This window comes from Balaenoptera physalus (assembly GCF_965194825.1).
Source record: "Balaenoptera physalus genome assembly, chromosome: 3".
In the NCBI taxonomy this organism is placed as follows: domain Eukaryota; kingdom Metazoa; phylum Chordata; class Mammalia; order Artiodactyla; family Balaenopteridae; genus Balaenoptera; species Balaenoptera physalus.
This window is the reverse complement of record NC_138890.1, coordinates 59,159,334-59,174,320: the sequence shown is the minus strand read 5'-3', so window position 1 is coordinate 59,174,320 and position 14,987 is coordinate 59,159,334. Positions and strand designations below refer to the sequence as shown.

Here is a 14,987-nt window from a genome sequence, read left to right as displayed (position 1 = left end):
GCCCTTCTAGGTTCTGCGGCGTGAGCGTCTGGCCTTGGCCGGAGGACTGTAGCGTCGGTCCTAGGATGAGAGGGCCATTTCCTTCCGGGCGGGGGTCAAATCCTCGGGAAGCCGAGCCATCCCGTCCAGCTACCTGTCCCAAACGGGGCGCAGGCCATGTCACCTCTCTAGGAGGCTCCGGAGAACCGGCCGCGCTGTCCCTTTCGGGTGCAGAAAGCCGGCTCCCCCCGGCCCGCTGGGAAGATTCCCTGCTACACATCCGGCCGGGGCATCTGAGGGCAGGAGCCAAGCCAGCCGTGCCCGATAGACCAGTGGAGAGCACTCTCGCCTGACTGCCTGTCCTCCTCACCGGACCCAGACTCGGCACCGCACACTCCCCCGACGCGGGGTCGGGGAAGGGGGGGAGCGGCGCAGTCACGCGCGCATCACACTTGCGCTCACAAGCGCGCAAGGCTCTCGCTCTCCGCCCGGCACACCTGCGCTCCGCCCCCTGGTCCCGGGCCGGCGACGGTCGAAGGCTTTTGGGAACCCAGGGCAGCGGCGGCGGCGTCCCCCTTCTCCTTCCCTTCCCAGGGCTGGAGTTGTCCGGAGCCTCTCCCCGGTCCCAACCAGCCCGCATCCCTCTCCATCCTTCCCTCCCCCCGCCTGCCGCGGCACGGGTATCTGCGGCCGCAGCCCGGAGCCCTTGAGGCGGCGAAGGGGGGAGGGGAAGAAAGCAAGGGATGAGCGCCGGGAGGGCGTCGGGGGCCCTGAGCCGGACTAGGACGCCCCTGGAACCGGAACCCGAGCCGGAGCCGGAGCCAGAGCCAAACCACCGGTACCGGTGGGCCAGGTGGTCAGGATGGGAGGAACAGAAGGGCGGGAGGGGGTGTGTGCGCGAGAGTACAGGAAGGGGAGGGGGCTGTGGAGGCCTGGCTCAGGCCGGCGCAGAGGAGGTGTGGACGCTGACTCAGGCACGATCCTTGTGCAGGCCGCCTGAGAATTCCGTCCCATCTCGCTCTGCAGTGTCCTTGGGAGGGACGGAAGCTCAGGACAAGCTGGAAAGGGGAACGTTCTGGGCGTCGGGGAAGCGGACCAGGGTCGTGGAAGACAGCTTGCGCAGCTGCCGTCTGGCACCCCAGGCCCGGACCAGCACCTCTGGCACGGACAGCTCCCTGGTTGGGTAGGGGGTGGGGCCAGACCTCAGAGGCTTGCCTGTCTCGGATCCTGAAGAAGGCATTCCTATCCCTCCCCCCATCTCTAGCTGCAGCCCCCTAACCCCAGGAGGCGCCCTGGCCCGCGCTTGCCCCCCAGGGCCTCATGTCGGAACCACAGCCTGACCTGGAGCCGCCCCAACATGGGCTGTACATGCTCTTCCTGCTTGTGCTGGTCTTCTTCCTCATGGGCCTGGTAGGCTTCATGATCTGCCACGTGCTCAAGAAGAAAGGCTACCGCTGCCGCACCTCGAGGGGCTCGGAGCCTGACGACACCCAGCTCCAGCCCCGTGAGTGAACAGCCTAGAACCTGGCTCAGTCACCTTTCTCCCTGACCCTTCTCCCCACACCCCTTCCTGGTCAACAGACCCAGGCCAAATCCCAACCAAGCTTTCAGGAGGTCTGGTAATGCTTTCTTGAATCTGCAAGAGCAAGTGGGTTGCCACCACCCGGAAAGCAGGGCTAGAGTAGGCAACGTGGGTGGGAAGGGCCCACTGATGAGTCTTGGACTCCCATTGATTTCCCCATCTTTTCTGCCCTGGCCCTTGAAATGCTATGTACAGCATGATGGCAATTTGCTAAAGGGGTAAGTCTTGAGCAAGAAGCCACAGAAGCCACCAGGTAATGTACCCCCAAAGCTGACTCATTTACTGCTTCCTTACCAACCTCTTTCATCCTTTAGCTGAGGATGATGACATGAATGAGGACACAGTAGAGAGGATTGTTCGATGCATCATCCAAAATGAAGGTGGGTGTATGCTGGCCCCTTGTTCCCCACCTCCTCAACTTTCTCTTGCCCCGGACTTTGCCTCCACTGACCCCCTCTTTTCCTTCTCCCCTCAGCCAATGCTGAGGCCTTGAAGGAGATGCTGGGGGACAGTGAAGGAGAAGGGACAATGCAACTGTCCAGGTGATCTGGGAACAAGGGCCAGCACGATTTAGCTTGCCTTGGAGAGTACCCTCTCCTCCAGCACATTCCTCTCCCAGTCTCCTTGCATGTTTGGGTTGACAGGGGAGAGTAAGGCTGGTTAACATACAGGAAGAAGGACGTTTTGTAGAAATCCTGAGTCCTTCAAACCACATCTCTCCTCTGGATATCATCAAGCCTAACCTTCACCCCTTACGCCACTCCTCTGCATTAAGCATTGCCCGCTTTTTAGCCCCGGGAGGGAGAACACATGGTCACTAATATCTTCATATTGTGTTTATTAGATAAAGACAAGAAACGAATGGTGGGGCCTGGGGGAAGTGGGGCATCTGGGGTTTAAGGAGCACGCTGAAAGAACAGGAGCAAGTGGAACCGGAAGAAAACGGGGAATGTCACCCCTGGTCCCTTCCTCCCTACTGTCCAGTGTGGATGCCACCTCCAGCTTGCAGGACGGAGTCCCCTCCCATCATCACACAGTGCACCTGGGCTCCGCAGCCCCTTGCATCCACTGCAGCCGGAACAAGAGATCCCCACTAGTCCGTCAGGGACGCTCCAAGGAAGGAAAGGGTCGCCCCCGGCCTGGGGAGACCACTGTGTTCTCTGTTGGCAGGTGGGTATAGCGTGCCCCAGGGAAAGGGAGGTTGAGGTGGGGACCCCAACGGTCAGGCACCTGCCTCCAAAGGTAGGCCCTGGCTCTTTCTTTGTGGACTGTGAGCCACAGCAGAAGCCAGGCTGCACAATGTGCCCCACAATCTGGTCTCCCCTGCCCTAGGCCAGAGGGAAGTGCCTATCAAACCCAGGATGTCCCTGATCGGAGGAAAGGGCCAAGCGGCCTCTGAGTGGTGGTCCTAAGCCCCAGTGTTCCCTCCCCTCCCAGGTTCCGGGTGACACACATTGAGAAGCGCTATGGGCTGCATGAGCACCGTGATGGCTCCCCCACGGACAGGAGTTGGGGATCTGGTGGGGGGCAGGACCCAGGGGGTGGCCAGGGGTCTGGGGGAGGGCAGCCCAGGACAGGGATGCCTGCCATTGAGAGCCTTCCCCCTGAGAGGCCGCAGCCCCAGGCCCTTGCCAGCCCCCCAGTGCGGAATGGAGGACTCAGGGACAGCAGCCTAGTCCCTCGTGCACTTGAGAGGAGCCCTGGAGCCTCTGCAGAGTCGATGCTGGGGGCTGGAGGGAGGGGCCCAAGCCCAGGGCTGGCCAGTCAACAGGCAAACGGACAGCCAAGCAAACCGGACACCTCAGATCACCAGGTATGAAGACGTGGTGGGCTGCGGTGGGCTCAGCTCTTATTGCCCCTACTCTAGGGGGCACTGATATGACCCACCTCCTGTTCTCCCACTGTTGACCCCTCCTCTCTCTCTCAGGTGTCCCCACCACAGGGGGCAGGGGGTGTGTGAGGTGAGTCTGCCTGAGCCCCAAGTCAGATAATCTCATCCTCCCACCTCCTACTTTAAACTACCTAAGCCCATTGGTTCCCTGAACCCCCAAGCTAAACTGCAGGCTTAGCCTTTGGTACATATTCCTTGGTTTGGTGGTGGGGAGTGGGCTTGTGCTCCAGGGGATAGGGAAGGTCCTGCAGCCCCTGGGGAAAAGCGGGGACACAGCTTGAATAGGAGGCAACACTGTTACCCTTCCTCTCCTCCAAGCCTCCTCCTTCATTGTGCTGATGGACTACCAGCTGGCAGGGCCAGGGGGTGGGTGGGCATGAAGCCCCTCCTCTCCACTGGACAGCACTGCCCCCCAGCTGAGGGACCAGCCCTACTTCCACCTGGAGCTGCACGGTCTCAGGCTGGGGGACCTTGGGAGAAGTCCCACCTCCGGTCCTCAGTCTCTTCCCCTTCCCCTGCCTGCCAACAGGCCGCCTGACCTGCCTTCCCCATCACCTCACTCCATATGCTAGAGCGTGTGGCTGGGAGCAGGCCCCTGCCCTTGGTGGGCCCTTAAAGCAATAGCACCTTAGACCCCCTGCCCTCTTGGCACAAGAGGCCCAGGCCCTGGCTTGGGCTTTGTGCCCTTTATTCACTGTCAATAAATCCGCTCAGACCATTACAGCTGCTTCGCATACTGGCTCCAGCTCCTTCTGACAGGCCTGCCCCCATCCCAGCCCCCAAACCCAGTGGCTCTGGCATCTGGAGTGGTGTGATTCACAGAACCAGGGTGGAGACACAAATAAGCCAGAGCCACTCAAGACTTTGGGGGATGAATTCCAATCCCAGACATTTCAGGGTATTTCACCACCCTAGAGATGGGGTGGTAGCAGAAGACAAAGGAGTAGTTTCAGCCCTTAGAGATGGCTGGAGGATGATGGCAAAAAAGGAGTGGGTTCCAGCCCCAGAAATGGGGAGAGAAGAAGTTTCTACCCATGAAGGTGAGAACGGAAATCAGGGAGATTCCAGCTTTCGGCTGTGTCGCTCTGGATCACCGTGGGGAGGGGTGGTCTCTGACAGCACGGAGATAGGGGCAGCAGCATCACTGGGGGAAAGTGATTCCCCCTGGCTTCAGGTGAGAGGATCTGGGTGGCCAGGATCCGGGGCTTTAGCTGGCGGGGGAGGCGGTGGACGCATCTGTAGGGAACACACAGTCAGTGCACCAGAGGCCTCCCCTGGGGATATCCCTGTCCATTCCCTCTGTCCTGCAGATAAAACAGGACAAGTTGGAGTGACCCCTCTCCAAACACTCTCCTCCAAGGGCGGGGCCCTTACCGGCCTGAGTCGAGGCGCCATCACGTCCAGGGGTCCAGGGCAGTCCAGGTCTTGGTCTGGAAATAAGAACCACAAGTCAGTCTTACGACTTTGTTTTGTTCGCTTCTGTATCTCCAGCACTTAGGACAGTGGCACTCTGTAAATATTTGTTGAATTAACAAATAGTCACTAACCTAGGTCATACAATCCATCAATCCATCCACCCTCAACACTTATTGAGCACCTGCTGTATAATCCGCCCTGCTAAAGGTACCCGGGGGCAGGAGGGATCCACACCGCCCCCACCCCTAATGGCTGCCAGGAACTGCATAATGAAACACCAACAGACACAATGAATGACTGAGTACTAAATCATTCATAGTGAACGACAGGTGCTGGAGAAGCGGGGTGCAGAAAACGCTCACAGGGATTTCAGGGTCGCAGTGGCGGGGGGGTGCAGTGAAGAAAGTGAAAGTACCTTTTAGAAAAGATGGTTTTAGGAAAGATGGATGAGGAAACAACAAGAACAAGGAAAAAAAAAAAGAAAAGATGGATGAGGAAAATGATGATGCAAACCAGGTGTTTGCAGGATTCAAGAACACTAAGGGCAGAGGATGTGTATTGGGAAAACACTGTGGGAGAAAATGGCTAATTTTTAAAATAATAATAATGAGAAAACAGCTACTAATTGCATGCTTGCTGTGTGCCCAGCACAACCCTGGGCACTCTATAGACGTCCCTTTAACTCTCACAACTCAGTGAGGGAGGGACCTTCCTCCTCACTCTGTAAAGGCCCAGACACGTTAAATCACACAGTAGGAAGTCACAGAGCAGAGTCTGAACAGTGGGCCCAGCTCCAAAGCCGAAGCTCTTCTACCATCATGCTTCAGAGAGCCTGATGGAGGAGGTTCCTGAGGGCAGGCAGAGGGGCTGAGTGTAACTCAGGAGTTCCAGACTTCCTCCTCCTTCCGGTCTCTTACCCTCCCAGGGCCCCCAGCTCCTTCTACTCACCACCGGGCAGGACAGGTGCAGGCGACCCATCCAAGGCAGAGGTGGGTGCAGGAGGGGAGAAGCTGGGAGGGGAAGGGGATGGCAGCATCTGGGGATGAGGGGGCAAAGAGTTATTCCTGGCATGTGGGAAGGTTTCACCAGCTCTTCCTCCTATCCCATCTTCAGTTCCTGTCCCGTCACTCCCCAGTCCAGAGAGGGACCAAATGCTTGTATCTGGGTGGGGCTTGTAGGTGATACACATTTCAACAGCCAATATATATTGACACTTAATATGTCCCGGGCATTTTGCTAGCACTTCGCATGCGCTAATTCATTCAATCCTCACCAACACCCCATGAGGTAAGGATTTGATGATTCCTATGTCAGAGGTGAGACTCAGGTTAATCCATCTATCCAAAATCACAGAGCTAGTTAGTGACAAAGTCCTGGCTAGAACTCCCGACTCGTACTCCTATGCTCTTCTTGCTAGAACAACAGGTACCATATGTCAAAGCACCTATGGGCCATTGTGCTAAGCGCTTTACTTCCATTATCTCTAATCAGGATAGTTAGCCTCCTGAGAGAGGTATTATCGTCCCCCTTTTACATGCATGTGAAGAAACAAGCTCAGAGAGGTCTAATCACTGCCTAAAGTAACAGAATAGGAATCTGAACTAAGATCCAGCTCTAAAGCAGGACAACCAAACGCTAATGAAGACTGCCTTGGTTTCCCTTTTCTCTGTGCCAAAGGAGATGGGGAGTCCCAAGCCACTATGGGGGGGAGGGGGCATTAAGACGAATATGGGACCTCCCTGGCATGGGAGCGTCAACCCAGACGTGCCTGGGGACCCAGGGAAAAGGAAGCCTCACCTGTTCAGGGTCTGAGAGTTCAGATGGCCCTGGGGGGCCAAGTAGCTCCTCCACCAGCAGGGAGGGGAAGACCCCAACATGGCCCCCAAATTCTCCCCTCCAGAAGCCGTCATCCACTCCATCCTGGGCCCGGGGCAGCAGGCGGATAAGCGCCCCCTCGGGGAAGCTCAGTTCCTCTGCGCTCTGTCCCGTGTAGCTATACAGGGCGCGGGCCAGGAACGCTGCCGAAGCCCAGGAGAGATGGTGAGGGGAAGAGGCGGGCAGCAGTGCCCCCAGACCAGGGCCACAACCACTCAGTAACTCTTCTCCCTTTCTTACCTGTGGGCTCTGCCCCCGAAGGATTGTCGCTGTCATGGCTGCTCTCAGGGAAGGAGAGGTCCGGGAAGTTGAGATACCGCTCAGGGACAAAGCCTACCTCACCGTGCTGGTTCCGAGCCTGCTCACCCAGCAACGTGAACAGAAAGCAGGCTTGCCTCAGCAGTCCACGGCCCTGGCCCTCCTCCACTCAGGCTTCCAGCTGTGCCTGGCTGGGTCTTTACGGGCCACAGAGAAGTCCCTCCCACTGCCCCCTTGCCAAGGTCAGAGCCCCGGGTCCATACCCACCTTGACCCATTCATCGGCATCTCCCTCCTCTATGACCTCCAGCCACTCGCCCTCTGTGATGGTCAGCTCGTCCTCATGTCCTGCCTGGGCCCCACAAAGAAGGATTCAGGACTGGCTGTTCCCCATCCCTGCCTGACTGAGGTCCCCACCTCCATTCACACCTGATAGCCAAACACCACATGGACAGGGCAGGGGAGGGGCCTGGTGGCCAGGGCTGGGGGGGCGGGCTCCTCAAAGAGCTCCCCAGTCTCCTCACATTCCTCAAAGTCAGAGAGCTCAGCATCCTCAGCCTGGGGGGACAGAGAACAGACATCGTTGTGAGGCCCAGTCTCAAGTACCCACTATATCTCTCACTCCTCCATTCTACCTTTTTTTTTTTTTTTTTAACATCTTTATTGGAGTATAATTGCTTTACAATGTTGTGTTAGTTTCTGCTGTATGACAAAGTGAATCAGCTACATGTATACATATATCCCCATATCCCCTCTCTCTTGCGCCGCCCTCCCACCCCATCCTACCCTTAACACTGTGGATCCTCCTCCAAGGTAGTACCACCCATCCGTTCACCCTGGGTCACAGGCAGAACCACCACAGAGCAAGATAACACTAACAATAATCACAGAGTTACAGTATTGAGCGCTTATATGTGCCAAGCACAATGCTAAGTATCTTACGTACATTGTCTTGTTTAAACTTCTTAATAACCCAGTGTTATTTTGCGAAACTATTAGCCTCATTTTACTTAATGGGAAACTGAGGCTCAGAAAGGCTAAGTCACTTTCCAAGATCACACAGCTAGTAAGTGGACTGGCTGGTACTCAAACTGCTTATAGTCTGCTCTGCTCTCAGGACCTTTCATAACCACCATCCTATACTCCATAATACAAGTTCATTGAGAGCTCTCTGTGTTACAAACTGTGCCAAGAGTCATACTTAAGTGATTTCATTTAAGCCTCACAACAACGCTTTGAGTCAGTTACTAGTGTGATTCCCACTTTATAAGCTCTGCTTTCCACTGGGGCTCTTTACCCTCCTGGGTGTGTATGGGTAGGGAGTGGAGGGAGCTCACCGTGGGAGAGAGGTCCCTCTGGGACAGCCGGGCCTCGCTGAGCCGTCGCTCCTGCTCCACCTCATCCTGGGCCTGGGTCATGGCTGGCTTCAGCCAGTGCTGCACATCCAGGCCAGCCCCCTGCAGCAGGGCCAGCCGGGCAGCCCCCTTCACCTGGCTCACCTGACACAGGGAAGAGGGGGTCAGTCAAGGCTGTGGCTGGGCCTGCCCTTGGGAGGTGAGTGGAGCCTCCTCCCCAGATATGTCCACCCTCTACCTCCTGCCTCCAGTCTCCCCACCGTCAGATAAAGGAGTGGAGGAGGGTGTTGCCGGAGGAGGTGCGATCTCAGTGGCTCTGACCCCAGGGCTGTGCCTCACCTGTGCCCGCCGGACGCTCTCCCTCACTTCCTGCAGCCGCTGTTCTATGCCTGGAGCCTCCCGCTCTGAAGCCTGCTGCCGCCTCTGCTCCAGCCGCTGCAGCACCTGGTTGGGGACGCAGAGGACAGGAGTGGGTGGAGATACTATGGGGCACAACTTACTAATAACCTGGTAGTTTCCTAGTTGTTTCACATGCATTATGTCATCTCATCTTCCCTGTGATGTGGGTGCTATCATTAGCCCCACTTTAACGATGAGGAAACTCAGGTCCAGAGAGCTTAAGTCACTCCCTTGCTCAGGGTTACATAACTAGGAAGCAACAGAGCAAGATTTGAGTCCAGGTGAGTCTAGTCCCACAGGTTATGCTCTTAAATTACTGTGCCACGCTGTCAGCTTAAATTAGCCTTCCCTCCCCTCCTGCCTGCAGCCCCATGACATCCCCAGTGACGCCGGGCTCCCCATCTCTCAGCTCTTCTTGCCCACCCCCAACACCTGCACCCCCACCTCACCCGCTGCCCATGGTTCTGGATCTTGTAGTCTCGGGCAGCTCGGCTGGTCCAGCGTTGAACTTCTTTCTCCAGGCCACTCTGCCCGGCCACACCTCCTGCGCCCTGCTCCAGCTCCAGGACACACACCTGAATGAATGGGGAGCTGTGAGGATGACCTGATGCTGCTCCCTCTCTATTCCCCCTCCCTCCACTTCCCTCCTTTTCTTCTTCCCTGTCTCCTGACCTCCAGGGTCAGGGACAAATAGCTGGGAGCACACACCTATGACTGTGGACACAGGTGTGCATTCATGTGGACACACAGAGAGTCCCAGAAGTGGGATCCCGGTTGAGGGACAGAGGTAGAATGAAGAAGATAGTGCAGTGAAGGGACAGAAGGGTGGGAGGAAGTGTGTTAATTTGTGTCCTGGTGGGAGGGAGGTGAACTGGGGTTCTGAAACCCTCTCTCCATGGTTTAATAGTCTCTAAGTTAAAACCAGGACAAGGATAATGGGGGAGAGGCCTACACCACAGTCCCCTTTCCAAGTGGCCTGGTTCCACCTAGCAGAGAGGTCTCACCTGATCATTCCCTGCTGGCTGAAACTGCTGAGGTGGGGTGGGGGAAAATACTCCGGGCTCCTGAAGAAAAAGCTCCAGATCCTGCTCCCAGCTTACCTGGGAGTTGGAAAAAATCAAAGTCGGCCACTCACTGGCTCCCTCTCCAAGCCTGTCCCCAGCCCTTCTTGGTAGAGAGAGGACAAGGTGAGAAGGAAAGGGGCAGACATGCAGTGGTGGAGGGGGCGCTGTACTGGGAGAGAAGGGTAAAGAGGATCTCTGGGGAGCTTACCTGGGAGGTCGCCTGCCCCCCACGGTGGGCATGCTCCAGAGCCATCTCTGCAGCTTCCAGCTCAGTGCGGCTCAGTGAAGTCAGCGGGTCCCTCAGGTGTTCCAACAGCTCGCTGACCAGGGCCTGGAGAGAACCCCAAGATGCTGACACCACCCTTCCCCCAAGCAGGCTCTCTGTCCAGGTTTGAATGGGTGATGGGTATGAGGTATGGGAAATTGAGAAGGAATAAGACATTATTATTGCTTCTAATAATAGGCCATCATGTGTGCACAGCACTTAACAGTTTAAAAAGCATTTTCACATTCATTCTCTCCCTTGAGCCCCATTAGTCTTATAAAGTAGGCAGAGCAGGGGTTAGTCCTGATGAAGAAACGGGTTCAGAGGGGTAAGTATTCTGCACAATGTCATAAAGCCAGCTAGAAGCAGAAGCGGAACCCAGGTATGTATCTTCTGCCTACTCTGAGCAGGCTAGGTCCCCAGCCCCACCCAGCCTGATGGTGGTGGGAAGCAGGGAGACGCCCTCCCTGCTGAGAGGCAGGGGTATCTAGGCTGAGACTGGCCTTGAGCACGGCCGGCAGTTCTTCCTGGTAGTAGTGGTCAAGGTGGGCATTGGTGGCCACCAAGTTGAGCAGGTACTCATTGCGGGCCGCTCTCAGCTGCTGGGAGTACTGGGCCGACTGGGCAGACAGCTAGGAGAGGAACATAGGTGTCAACTGGGAGCCCTGGACCCTTGGGGTCCTTCCACGGCCAACGCAGATCCAGAATGGATTCTCACATTACTGAGATAACTGGCAAACCATACTAAAATTTTTACATACTCACAATTCCTGCTCAAAATCCTCTAGTGGCAACTGCATACATTTAGGATAAAATCCCAACTGCTCCTTACCGTGGTCTACCAGGTCCAACATGAGCTGGCCCCAGCACCCTCTCTGAGTCTTTCCACAGTGCTCGTCCCCTTGCTCACAGTGCTCCAGCCACACTGGCCTTCTCTCAGTTCCTCGAGCCTACAAAGTTATTCCCACCTCAGAGCCTTTGCACTCATCATTGCCTCTCCCTGGAATGTTCTTCCCCTACATCTCTGCATGGCTGGCTCCTTCTTGACACTCAGGCCACCTGTTCAGAGAGGCTTTCCCTCTAAATTACACTCCCCTGTTATGCTTTATTGTATCACCTTCTTTTCAATTATTCTGAGTCTTTGTTTATTTACTATCTGTCTCCCCTAACCAGGCTGTGGAGGCAGGAGCTCTGCTGGTAGTGTTCCCCACCATATCCCCAGTGTTTCAAACAGTGCCAAGTACATAGAAGTCCTCAATAACTGCATATTAAAGGAATGAAGAACAAAGGTACTATTTCCATTTTATAGATGAAGAAAATGAGGCTCAGAGAGATCAAGTTTACCAAGGTCATGCACCAAGGAAGTAGGGTAGCCTGGATTCATCCAGTCTCTCTGACTTATGCCCCCGGGTTCCAAACCACTAGACTAATCTGCCCACCTCTCCCTGCCCCCACTCATGCCCACATCCTCTGAACCTTGGTGCTGAGTTTCTGGAGACTGGTCCGAGTGTGGAAGAGGCCATGGTCACTTCGGTTAAGCCTGTGCAGGCAAGGGAGAGGAGCGGAGGTCAGGCCTAGCCATGGCACCTTGGCTCCATCCCCCGACGCCACAGGCTTCCTAACTCCCCATGACCCCACCTGGCCTGGACATCAGCCGCTTTCTCCTGTGCCAAGGCCCACACCCGTTCACGCTGCCCATACAGCTTTCGACTTCGGCTCAGCTCCCGGACAGACTGCAGCACCTCGGCCTGCGCCCTCTGGAGGTTCTCTGCTCCCTAGGGGCATGGACACACAAGTCCTGATCCAGATCACCTCCATCCCCGAGTCAGCCCTTCCTTCACCCCATCCACTGAGCCATACCTTCCTAAGCACCTGCTCCTTAGCGCTCCGCCCTGTGCCTCCTGCCAGGTCACGGTATCGGTCAGATGCCTGGAGCCGGGCTTGGCCCCCAGCCATGGTGGCATCCAGCAGGCAGCGCCAGGCACCAAACACCATCCTGCCTCTCCCCAGAGAAAGTCTGCATTGAGGAGGGGAGCACTCCAAAGCTTCACGAGATGCGCCCCCCCCCTCAACACCACAGGAGACAGACTGCTTTCCCATCCCCCTCGTCTGGGAGCCCATCAATCGATCAGCCATTAGCTCGGCCACAAGGATCACTTATGCCCTCCGCCCCCATCCAGTGTCCTTGCTGGGTCAGCTGCTCTCCCGCTGCTGTGTCAGCTCTACCTGCCGCTCACGTGCCCTCCTCATAGGTTCCTGGGGTTGAGCTCCTCATCCCTTCTTGGCTCCCTGGCCTCCCCACCACCCCACCATGGGACCCACCTGCTGTCCATCTCCCCACTCCGGTGTCCTTCCCTCTTCAGAAATGGCCCAGCCAGTTTCTGGAGTGCCTGGTGGGAAAGTCATCACAGACCCAGTTCCCTTTCAAAGACTCTCCCCACTTGGGAGAGTGTATGATCAGAGTATAATAATGCCACCCACTTTGCTAAGTGCTTTACATGCATTAACTTATTCCGTCCTTACAACAACCTTGCGTGAAAGTACAGTTATTATTATTCCCATTTTACAGAGAAAGAAATTGAGGCCAAGAAAGGTTAAGTAACTTGTCCAAGGTCACACAGCTAAAAAGTACTACAGCAGGGATTTGACACAAATTTGCCTGGTTCTAGGCATTTGCTCTTGACCAGGACAGGAGTATGTGTGGAGGCACATTGCTGGTAGTGTAAAGGAGGCTAGAACAAAAGGGAAGGTCCAGAGAAAGGAGTCCCATACCTGCCCATACTCCCGTTCAATGGCTGCCCTCTGCTTGCTGTAGGATCTGTGGAGATTAGGGAGGTGGTGTGGTGTTACTGTTTGGTCCGTTTTCTCCCACCCTCGACCCTCTCCTTAGCCTGGGCAGGAGGGAGAGGGGAGCCAGGCCTGGAGTGTGACTATACCAGGAGGGCCTGAGACTGAAGAGAGAGTCCTTGAGATCACCTCGGGCAGCCGCAGCAAAGGACAACCTCACCTCAGTGCTCAGAGCCTCAGCAGGATCCTCCCCACCCCTGGAGAACCATCTGTGAGCTTGGAGGTGAGGACTGGTGGGGGTCAGCTGAGTACAGTGTGTGCCAGCCTTCCAACAGGTCTGGAAGAGGGAGGGGGGATTCTGTCCTAAGCTTGATTGTGGGTGTGGAGGGGGCGGTGTGGAGTGAAGGGGTTTGAGGGAGGGTCCCTGTGTGTTTATGTGTGTTGGCGTGCGCGGAAGGATAATTCGTATCCGGCATCTGGAGAGGGAGGCCTAGGATGACGGCCTTGAATGGGCAGGTTGGAGAGCTCTTCACCCCCGCCCACCCCGACAGCTGTAGTATGTTGGAGAAGAGGCGGAGCGTGTGACACAGAAAGTCGGGGTACGTGGAGGGGGTCAGGGCTACCTGATATCCTCCAGTAGGTCCGCCTCTCTCTGCTGCCGGGTCTGAAGGATGCTCAGCTGCTCCAGGAAGCGAAGCTTCACCTCCTGGGATGGCTTCACCTGTGTGGGTAAGAAGAGGATGAAGACCCCTGGCGCAGGGACCTGAAAAACACTCCGCGCAGGCAGCGGTGAGGGGGCGGGGCCAGGGAGGAGCTGGGCTGTTTCCTCGGTTACTTCTGGGTTGACTCTTGAACCCCTTCCTACTCTTCGTCCCCCACCGCAGGTCTGGTGCCCCTTTGGGCCGCATCACTCCCCCAGCCCGCCAGGAGTCCCCGTCCCCAGGCCAAGCTCACTTTTCGGGGCGGCGGCTGCATCTCCGCTCCGGCCCAGGCAGCAACTCGACTCCGGAACTCGAGGAAGCCCCGCCCACAGATAAGCCCCGCCCAGGACCTGGCCCAGCTCCGCCCTCGCCCCGCCCACGCCTGATCAGTCTCTTCGCTGGGCCGCGAAGCGCCAAGAGCAGCAGGAACTAAACCTCTGTTGCTGCTGAGAATACCCCGGAAAGGTTCCGCGCCGCCCTGTGGACGCCGCGTCCGCTGGGCTGTAGGGGGAACCCCAGGTTTCTGTGTCAAGACGCCTGGGTTCTATTTCTGGTGGAGAGCGGCTGACTTAGTCATTATTTCTAATCATTCGTTTACATATGCAGATCTCCAGTCCCGACGCGACGGGTGAAGGATGGTGAGGAACTCAATCTGTAACCAGGGAAACTGAATCACTGGATGCCTGAGCGCAGATGCGTGTGATGAGAGAAACAAGGCTGATCTCAGACCTTTTCCCAATTCCCACTGAACTGGAAAAGCCGGCGTGAGTGAGGGTGAGAAAGACGCCTGGAGCCAGGAAGGAACCATTACCAGAGGAAAAGACAGGGCCAATGGAAACGAAACCAGCGAGTGGGCGTGAGCTGGGAGATGAAAGTGGGGACTTGCAACCCAGAAAGCCCCTATCGCCTTTAGGGCCTGCTCTTAAGGTTCTGCACCCCAGGACATACCCCCTATCCCCACCCTGGCACTGCTTTCTGAGGATCTGCACACACACTTTCCTCATCCTCCTCACCTATCCATGGCCCACACCTCCTCACCACACCCCCAACTTGGAAAAGGCAGATATCTGTGGCCCAAACTCCAGATTCACATTTCCAACAGCTCACCTGACACCACCACTTTATCTAAATAGGTACCTCAAACTTTCAAACGGCTCCTTCTACCTGATCCTTCCCCAGTCACCTCCCCCACGTAACATACTAAATTGAACCATTCTCCATCCAGTTAGGAGAGTCAGAAAGCCAGAGTCTATGTACCCTTCCTCCTACCCCCACCTTCCATCCATCAGCAAGTCCTATAGGTTCTATCTCCCATTGATCAACTTCCCTCAATTTCCAGAACCACCAACCTGGTCCAAGCCCCCATTATCAGTCTCCTGGTCTGATATCTGGCCTTCTTGCTTCCAGTCTTCCCCC

The 14,987-nt window shown here is 56.3% G+C and overlaps 2 protein-coding genes across 14 annotated transcripts; one reads left to right on the top strand and one right to left on the bottom strand.

Moving 5' to 3' along the window:
* Positions 1-26: 26 nt before the first annotated feature.
* RELL2 (RELT like 2) lies at positions 27-4,175 on the top strand. 8 transcript variants are annotated; one of them, XM_082455321.1, is made up of 8 exons: positions 27-817; positions 1,006-1,140; positions 1,244-1,483; positions 1,876-1,941; positions 2,037-2,103; positions 2,546-2,731; positions 2,999-3,374; positions 3,489-4,175. In XM_082455321.1, exons 3-8 carry the CDS (start codon positions 1,300-1,302, stop codon positions 3,519-3,521), a joined length of 912 nt encoding a protein of 303 aa, XP_082311447.1. In that variant the 5' UTR covers positions 27-817; positions 1,006-1,140; positions 1,244-1,299; the 3' UTR covers positions 3,522-4,175. The 8 variants fall into 8 exon arrangements, with proteins under 8 accessions (XP_082311447.1, XP_082311454.1, XP_082311451.1 ...); XM_082455328.1 differs by having other exon boundaries at positions 1,006-1,483; positions 3,489-3,522; positions 3,771-4,175; XM_082455325.1 differs by lacking the exon at positions 1,006-1,140.
* A 140-nt stretch (positions 4,176-4,315) lies between these two features.
* Positions 4,316-13,914, bottom strand: FCHSD1 (FCH and double SH3 domains 1). 6 transcript variants are annotated; one of them, XM_082455303.1, is made up of 20 exons: positions 13,825-13,914; positions 13,494-13,591; positions 12,856-12,901; positions 12,406-12,473; positions 11,944-12,100; positions 11,722-11,858; positions 11,560-11,623; positions 10,587-10,715; positions 10,027-10,149; positions 9,759-9,854; positions 9,204-9,329; positions 8,695-8,799; positions 8,338-8,499; positions 7,430-7,558; positions 7,269-7,352; positions 6,984-7,101; positions 6,666-6,886; positions 5,817-5,904; positions 4,827-4,882; positions 4,316-4,688 (listed from the first exon to the last, which is right to left on the bottom strand). In XM_082455303.1, the coding sequence occupies exons 1-20, from the start codon at positions 13,843-13,845 to the stop codon at positions 4,623-4,625; spliced, it is 2,094 nt and encodes a 697-aa protein (XP_082311429.1). In that variant the 5' UTR covers positions 13,846-13,914; the 3' UTR covers positions 4,316-4,622. The 6 variants fall into 6 exon arrangements, with proteins under 6 accessions (XP_082311429.1, XP_082311430.1, XP_082311431.1 ...); XM_082455304.1 differs by having other exon boundaries at positions 11,944-12,085; XM_082455305.1 differs by having other exon boundaries at positions 11,944-12,079.
* Between the last annotated feature and the right edge of the window lie 1,073 nt (positions 13,915-14,987).

Bases quoted from the DNA above. Each gene is read 5' to 3' on its own strand.
- RELL2 (XM_082455325.1), top strand. From the start codon at position 1,300: ATGTCGGAACCACAGCCTGACCTGGAGCCGCCCCAACATGGGCTGTAC. The intron at 1,484-1,875 runs GTGAGTGAACAG...TTCATCCTTTAG, and splicing joins CGACACCCAGCTCCAGCCCC to CTGAGGATGATGACATGAAT. The intron at 3,375-3,488 runs GTATGAAGACGT...TCTCTCTCTCAG, and splicing joins CGGACACCTCAGATCACCAG to GTGTCCCCACCACAGGGGGC.
- FCHSD1 (XM_082455303.1), bottom strand. From the start codon at position 13,845: ATGCAGCCGCCGCCCCGAAAA. The intron at 10,716-11,559 runs GTTCAGAGGATG...TTCCTCTCCTAG, and splicing joins TCCAGAAACTCAGCACCAAG to CTGTCTGCCCAGTCGGCCCA. The intron at 4,883-5,816 runs GTGAGTAGAAGG...TCTTATTTCCAG, and splicing joins TGCACCTGTCCTGCCCGGTG to ACCAAGACCTGGACTGCCCT.